This window comes from Triturus cristatus, chromosome 3_2, assembly GCF_964204655.1.
Source record: "Triturus cristatus chromosome 3_2, aTriCri1.1, whole genome shotgun sequence".
NCBI lineage: Eukaryota > Metazoa > Chordata > Amphibia > Caudata > Salamandridae > Triturus > Triturus cristatus.
The window spans coordinates 77,544,610-77,553,580 of NC_140584.1; the positions used below are offsets into that span (position 1 = coordinate 77,544,610).

General features: G+C 39.9%; 1 protein-coding gene across 1 annotated transcript in view; it reads right to left on the bottom strand.

Annotated features, from left to right (window-relative positions):
• CRTAM (cytotoxic and regulatory T cell molecule) overlaps positions 1 to 8,160 on the bottom strand; it is a 108,718-nt gene extending 100,558 nt beyond the window's left edge. The window contains exon 1 of the mRNA XM_085646767.1: positions 8,043 to 8,160. Coding sequence (XP_085502893.1) covers positions 8,043 to 8,100 — 58 coding nt within the window. The 5' untranslated portion in view covers positions 8,101 to 8,160. The remainder of the gene's footprint in view (positions 1 to 8,042) is intronic.
• Positions 8,161 to 8,971: the final 811 nt, after the last annotated feature.

Consider the following 8,971-nt stretch of genomic DNA (forward strand, 5'->3'; position numbering starts at 1 on the left):
TGTAGGGTCATCGGATCAAGCTGCTGCGTATTCATACCAGAAAATTCGCCATCTGTATATAAAGCTATAACTCGCCTTCACAAGATTGTAAGCCAGATGCACCAGAACCCAGGCACTTGGACTTGGTCCAGTTGGTTTTGGAATGTGATATCAGCCTGGGGATGGAGAGTTCTATCCTTCCTAGGTATTGGCCTTCTCCTACTATTCAGTTGCTGTCTATGTCTACAATGTGGACCAGCGATCTGTGGTCTGTGTGCCACATCGTGTATTCCACCACCAAGATTTCATTCGTCACGGAAGAAGAAAGAAGAACAAATGATGCTATATGAACAGATCAATGGATTAATGAAGATTGATATCTCTTAACGGGCAAGTAGGGGACAAGGAGGGAATGTGGAAATATGGATTTTTCTGGTCAGTTATGTCCCCTATCTTGGACCCCAACAGTTCTATGTGCATGTCACAAGTACCTGTGTGTTCCCTCCAGTTCCAGTTATAAAGACGCAAACACATGTGCGTCCACCGTCAACATGTCCTCTGTCAGATCCGCCATGAATAGGCCGGATATTCCATTCCTAAGTATGAAAAGCCACCGGCTTTATATGGTTCACTTATGCCATTTTACAGTCCAGGCAAGTAGGCCCTGATTCTGTCATCAAACTCTTCTTGCCTTCTGCCTCTGAAAGCTCCAGTCTGAGCCTGCATCTGTGACCATGAACTTTGTCTCATTCTCTGCGCGGCTCACGAAGCCTGACATCAGCCTATTCTCTGCCAAGAACTGTATTTCACCTTCGAATTATCTGCTTCCCCCTCAGCCGATGCATTCCTGCCTAGTAGCAGAAGTAAACATTCTTCCAGTTACCAAGCAAAAAGGCCCATCTTCTCTGTCCTCATGCAAGTAATTCATAGCCCTGTTACCATGGAATATTCCTACCCCCTCGCATTTAGTGTAGACACTTAGACGCTTGTACATGCACGCACAGTCAGTATAGAATAGATTCTGTCCGAGAGTCCTTCTTTTATGGATAACATAGTTCTTTAAACATAGGATGTTAGATATGATTTGGGATTAGGTTGACTTGACCCCCCAGACTTCTTGTCTCCACACGTAGAGCTAAATGTCAAGTCCCCTTCACCCCCTAGTTACACGTCAATTACACGTCAGACTGCTGCGCGCGCATCCATGCCAAGTATTATCTTATAGATCCACCTATACATGACATCACAACCAATTATGTTCCTTTTTTCGCCTTATTACACCCATTTCTGGTTACGCAGAACAACTCGTCATTTTCCTTATCAATTGTTACGCCTACTGCATTTACTTCATTGTCATGTATGTACTATAAAAGTCATTTCTTGTCAATAAAGTGTGTGCTTCACTTCCTGAACCTTCGTGGTGACGGAACATTGGGAGCAACCGATTATAATCGAATTAATGGAATAAAGCCCATTCCGAACCTCTAATACCACGGATTCTGCCTCTCATTTTATTGAGCTATTTTACTATGTTCCTGTATCAAATTCAGTCCCGGTAAAGGAGAAATATTTACCACAGCACTCATTCTTTTACAAATTAAGCACTGCCAATAGGATATGACAGCAGTAGAACTACAGGCTCTGACAAGATGACTCAGTGACAGTAGCAAGACTGCAGGATATGACAACAGCAGAAGTTTCAGCAATTGCAGTAAGATTCAACATGGCCTCAGTGTGGCTTGAAGAATACAACTGAAGGATCCCTGACAGAAGTGCAAGTGAAATCAGAAGTGAAAGACAGTGTCAGCAGGTGTACTGACCTGGTATGACACAGGATGAATGAGTGAATGGGTGAACAGGGCATTAAGCACCTGCTCCCGAGATCTGTGTGTAACCTACATGACACTGATGCTTACATCATTGGTGCTAAGATCTATTTTGCTGCGAAGGGAACCTTGTGCTGCATCTTTTCCTTCTGTGAGAGACAGAAATGTGCTTTGTGCCTGTCATGCTGTACCGATTCTGTGAGGACCCGAAGCTTGTACTGCTGCAGCCCAACTTGCTTCTGTTGTGTGAGGGAGGAAAGTTTGCACTGATGCTACCTAGCAATGTACATTCTAAAAAGAGGGAAGCTTGAATTAGTACTGCTATGTGTGCCTTTTCTGGGAGGAAGTGAATTGTGAACTATTGCTGCTTTGCTTCATCTGACCTATTGACAAGGGCCGCATGCATGTCTCCTGCTTGTGAAGGAGCGAAGCTTGCACCAATGATCCTTTAGTTGTATCTAGTCTGTTGCGGGGAGTGGGGGCTGCAGTGCTGCTATTGCGCTACAAATGCTCAATAAGGAGGGAGGCAGGCACTACTACTGCTATGTTGTGTCTATTGTGTGAGGGAGGGAAGAATAGTAGCGTCTTAATTTTTCTATCGCCATGGGGAGAGAATGTTGTCTGTCGGCTAGATTGCCGACTTTGGTGCTGGAAACCAGGGTTCGAGCCTCGGGGTCGCGTCCACATTCTGTGGTTTTGGGCAAATCATTTAATCTCCCCGTGCCTGAATGTGTAATGTAACCGGTGCTTATGTAAAGCGCTCCAATACCTTCGGTGGAGTTTGCGCTATATAAAATCTGCACACAAATTAAAATGCGAAGCTTGCACGTCTGTTGCAAGGTGTGTACCTGTTTTGTGAGAGAAAGAAGCTTACAATGATCATGCATGAGTTGTATCTGTTATGTGAGGGAGGGAAATCTGCAATGTTGCTACCTGTTCAGTGTATCTGGTGGGATCTTCTGTGCTTCGCTTCCTGCCGACCCTGCTCTGATTCTGTTCATTGTGCTAGGAAAGCTTGCATTCAGTGGCGTAGGAAGGGGGGTGCGGGCCACCCCGGGAGTCATCACTGAGGGGGGTGAAAAAATTGCAAAAATATTTGTGCCATTTCGTCAAACCAGGGTGACAAGAAATTTTCCGCACCGGGTACACCTGACCTTGCTTCGCCACTGCTTGCATTGCTGCGTTAATGAGTGCAGCAAGATACCTAGAAAATGGCTGTCATGATAAAAGCTTGCTCCAATGCACAGTACTGATGATGAGTCTTAAAGTGTGAACTCTCACAAAACATGTGAACAAAGTTTGCTTTTGGATGTGAAAACAAGCAGTCGCGGTTTTCGAAATGGGACAGAATATTTTGTAAACTTAAATAGCCTCAAAGTGGCCCATGTTACGAGTGATGCTTTCCGACACTCCTTGTTTCTAAACCAACATCACTTTGCATGTTGGGATTTTTTAAACTAAAATGGCAAAACTACAAGACCCAGAGAGCAGCATGCTTTTGGATAAAAATTCAGGGGTGGCTGAATGTATCACACATGGCTTAAGGCACTTGAAAAATGATATAAAAAGCAGCTAGTGGTGCAGTTTGTAGGTTATTTAGTTTGCATAGCTCTGCTATAAACTTCTATTATATCTGCCATTTATTTAATCCTTGGGCATGATTAAGATAAAAAATAAACCCTGGAACTGTCCATTACTATTAGCTTGAAGCAGAAGGGGAATCAGTGAATATTGTTATAAATTCAGAAATTCTCACGAGAATATGTGACACAGTACACAAACTGCAAAACCAGAAAAATACACTATTGGAAACAGCCATTTTAGATAGCAGGCATTCCATATTTAACTAAACAATCCATCAGCAACATCCCATTTTGCTTCTTTTAAGGACTGTTTAATAACAACTGTTTTAACAATACATTTGGTAGATACCATCCATGCCAAGCCACAAAATGGTTTAAGCAATAACCATCTCAATCGTCCCCTCTCTAGATATCAGTCAGATCAACTGAGCTGCACCAGCCATGACCCCCAACTGCACGGTGCATGTGTTCATCATTCATTTCTGTCACTTGACACACTAAATGTCCCAATCCACCCATTTTGTGTCTAAAAGCATGCCAAGGTGTCTGAAAGCCAACGTCTTTGGCTCGATTTTAGGAAATAAATAAAATCAATAAAATAAATTCATGTCCTCCGGACCCAGAATTTGGAAACTTTGGAAACAATTGAAAAAAGAGAGTGTAGGACAGAATTCCTATTGAAAGAATCGATGAACTTACATTAGAGAGTTTATACATAAACATTGACGCAAATTGATGTAGCTGTTTGACAGAAAACAATCCGATTCTAAGTAGACAAAATCATTATATATTACTTGATTTTGATTCTCATTTGATATTAGAGGTGTCAACATTTTTTATTAAGAGAGCAAAATTTCACTTGTATCAATATTATCGGACTGTTAGTAGTTTGCTGACTTTCATACTTTCCCTTCACTTGCACACTCATGTAACTTTCTGTTAATAGTAATTTTACGACTGCAGAGGCTCCGCACTCATGGCGGAGACTCCGCCCCAACTGCGGAGTCACCGTGGACGTAAATTACTATCTGTAAAATTAAACTATTTGGGCCTGATTCACAAAGATGAACTTACAATTTGTGTAAGTTTAATATGTTTTTGGTACTCACAAACAACAAGTTTAATTTTAATAGTAGCAGTTTTACAACTGCAGAGACTCTGCACTAGTGGTGGACACTCCCTACATAAAAAGAAAGGCCTGTCCTATCTTTTTTATGTGTGGAGTTCTCTGCCCCGACTGTGGAACCTTCTCCAGGGTCGGCTTCAGCCGCGCTGGTGCCAAATTATTTTTTTATATCCCCCCATTACCTCCTTCTCCAAAAATTCCCTCCAACAGAGCCCTTCATCTTTCCATAACTCCCCTCACATATATTAGATATGTTTTAGAGCGCTACTCAAACTAGTGTAGTGTGTGAGAGCACCTTTCATCACACACACATTATACAGAGATAATAAATCATATGTGTGTAAATCAGTCTATATGAAATGTTACATAAAACGAGGTGTTGAAATCAGGTCATTCATACTAGTAGGCAGTGTATCTTAAAAGTGTTTGGTCTGGAGAAGCACATACTCAGGATTTAAAATATACCACAATACCACGAACCACAGTGGTTAGGGTTGGCCTTACTAATAAGAACATATCTATACACAAACAAACTCTTTTTACCAAGATTAGGTTAATGAAAGACAGATGAAGAAACATACCATTCTAGCCTATTTCATGCAGTATGCATGCAGCTCTTTGATGACAGGCATAGGTGACTGTGTTATATTAGGATTGTAACTTATGAACTGCAAGTAACAAAAGGATATCTGTGACAAAAGCAGTAACCCACTGAGCTATCCACATTAAATACAGTTCTGTGATTTGCATGGTTCTTGTCCATTGCATCAGGCATATTAACCCTCTGTTTTACTTTATGTTGAGTCAAAACTGCCACTAAACAAAACTCGGATCCCTCTACAGAAGGAGCATTAATCACCAGAGTGATGATGACATTTTTACTTTTGCCTGAAAACTGCTGGCCACTCAAGGAACTCTGCAGCCGGTTCTTTTAAACCCATGTTGTTTCTAAACACAGCGCCCTCCAAGCTCAGCGCTTAAAGCCAGTCTTGGTCTCTATAGTCATAGAATTACTGTTAGTAAAAATAAACTTGTAGTTTGTGATTACCAAAAAACTGTAAAGACACACATAAGTCTACGTTTAACATTGTGAAGCAGGCCCTTTTGTATGCAAGTGCATCCTTATATACTTTCTTCTCATGAGTACCATGTTGAAACCTAAATCAAGACAATTTTGTATGCAAGCCCATCTATTGCAGAGATGTTCCTTTCCTGAAAACATTCTGAAAATACTTTGCACATGTAACTTATTATCAATTTGAAGGAGAGTCAATACCTTATTTAGCTTTTTCTCGAAAGCAAGTCAACATAGATGACACTTGCAAACAAAATTCTTGTGGAAGTCCCGATTGTCACGGAAAAGCCCAACTCCTGTGCACATTCACCACCGTTGCATATTTTTCATATTTTTTGAGGGACTGTTCAAAGCTTGCAAAAAAAATGGTTGCAGGTTCGCACATCCCTAGGTTTTATTTCAAAATCTGCTTTACTCGATACAAATAGTTATGTTTTCCCCAAAGAGGTCTCTTTTGAGGCATGCAACAAGTAGCCTGAAGTGTCTCTGGTGGCATCTCAAATAAGAGCACGTGATGGGCACAGTATATTAGTAATCTGGGTACAGGAAATAGCCTACGAGCCTGTTGGCATTCTATTGTGGGATTCCCCTGTATGGTTTATGACACAGCCACACCATCGGTTTACAGTATGGCCTGCACGTGTGGGAAACAGGACTCGAATAGCGCTAAACTGTTAGTGTCGGTTTAAGGCCACAGCCGAAACTACACAGGACAACAAGTCAATATCTCTTTAGCAGAATTCGGGAACTGTTTATTTTAATTTGCAGCACTTTGTTATTCAAGGCATAAAAGCAACGTCCTCTCGGTTCTGATCAACAACTAACTGTGTGTAGCAGATGGATGGATATAAAATACCACATAAGTAATGGCCTATATTTATATATGTACCTCCTCGACATGACCTAGGATTCTCCTATGAGATTGTAAAGCTCATATCAGGGCCGGCTTTAGTTCTGGTGGCGCCCTGTGCGACAGTGTTTGTTGGCGCCCCCCCAATGACCACCTCCACCACGGATTCTCTCACTAGCACCCTTTAACAGTGACGAAGTCTCCATAACCACACTCTCTCAGATGCATTGAATTAGTTATATAGCGCCACTCATACCAGTGTAGGGTGTCAGAGCACTTTGCATCACACACACATTACACAGAGACAATCAATCATACATGTGTAAATCATTGTATAGGAAATGTTACATAAGCCAAAGGACTAAAAGTGTAGGAGTCACATGTCATCCATACTGGTAGGCAGTATAGTTTAAGAGTGTTTGGGGTGGAGAAGAAACAGCATAGTTGGGAGTTTTCTTTAATAAAATGAATCGATTTCTAGCCAAATTACCCCTTTATGCAACATTAATCAATGTTCTAATGTATACTTTGGAGTGTGTATCCAGTTCTATGATGAAAGCTAATAGCTCACTGTTGAATATTAGGACTTTTAAGTTATAAATTGCAAGTAACAAAAGGATGTCTCTTTTGAAAGCAGTAACCTGCTGATCTGTTTACATTATAAGCACTCTGTAATCTACTTGGTAGCGTTCTTTGCAGCAGGCATATTAACCCTCTGCACTAACTTCACCTAAGTCAAAACCTCAACTATACAAAACACTGATCTCTCTCCAGGAAGATAATTAATCACACGAGTTATCTTGACATTTTTATGAGGCCTGGCAATTGTTGGAGGAAAGAAACGCTGCAGCAGGTGCTTGAAAAACATACTAAACTTGCAAACACGGCGCCCCCAGGAAGCCAGCACCCGGTGCGGTGGCACCGTTCGCACCACCCTGGAGCCGGCCCTGGCTCATATGCATTCTCTTTTTATTTGTTAAGGCGATGTTACTCCCTTACAAACATTAAAGTCGAGGCCCATTATAAACAATATAAGTGAAAAGAGCAAAAATGAAGAAAAAAAGACATAACTGAAGCGTTTCTCGTAGCGCCCACAAAAAAGAACAATCCAGTCCACCTTTCAAGCAATCCACAATAAACATGAATATGTATGAGGTGACTGGCGTTCATTTGCTTAGATTTCGGTTATTGAAAAAAACCTCAACGATTTAAATTTTCTCTCAATCATCAACAAACTCATGAGCTAATTGAAAGGCAAAATTTTCCCGATATTTAAAAGGTATAAAAACAAACTTATTTTAGGAGCCTGTATTATAACGTTTTGTTTTTGTTACAAAATTCTAGGAACGTACTTTTTTCATATCCCTTTCTTTTACAGTTTTAAGTTGCGAGCATTGAGGCGCACGTCAAGCGTGTGCTGGCTCCTGTACTCAGCTAACCACATTGTTAACCACGTTGTTTACAGAAAGGGAAGCGCTGATGCCTCTGTCTTAAAGCACAGGCTTATGGTAGGGCCACTGTTAAAGCCCCTATCTTTCAAAACAAGGACATTGTTTGAACTAAAGCAGATTTTATTGAATTAGAAAAATATCAATATACTTACCATGTGAAGGCAAAACAGCAAACAGACACAGCAAGCGTAATCCTTTTACCAAAGCCATTAAGGTTGTCTATATACGTCTTCAACTTCGCGTCGCTAGTGTACTTCCTTTGTGAATAACGATGCAGAGCAACGCTGTCGTCTTTTAAGCTGGAAAGGAAGTCACAATGACTTACTTCATGAGTGTTTGTGCGAAGGCGTCTGTGGGTATTTCCACTGCAGTGCCAACGCAGGTCTCACAGAGAGTGAGGGGATTCATGGACATAATATCGAGCCAGAAAATATTGACGAACAGAATTATCAAGACCTAAATATCATTAACAAAAATACGGGACATTATACTTAATTTAAAAAAGTCACTAATATCATACAAAAAAAATCAACATACAAGATATCTATTCTAAAAGATATCGAAAACAGAAATATCAGAAACAAAAATAGTGTGACTTATAACTAAGCATAGATATGTCAAAAATATTGAAATCGAGAATATCGACTATATAAATTACATTAAAGCAAGTCCTAAGTAGCAGTACAAATACTCAAAACACATTATTTAAACAAATAAACATCAAAAGGTATCACACATTAATAACTACAACTTATAAATAAAATATAATATTTTACTTCACCAAAATAATACATATAAAATATATCAACATAACACTTCTCTATATTATATATTACACATATTTACATCCCACTTACACACAAGAACATATTTATAATTGCAAACAATATTATTCATTTGCTTAAAATAAAAAATGATATTATTAAATGAAATAGGTTATCTCTAATACCAGCATAAAAAACATTAATTGGCGTTTCTAATTAAGGACATAACTGCAAAAATAATTAAAAGGAAGCTAAAACAACTAGCATTATTAAACTATACAAAACTATAACCAATAAACTAGCTTAACCAATTAAAT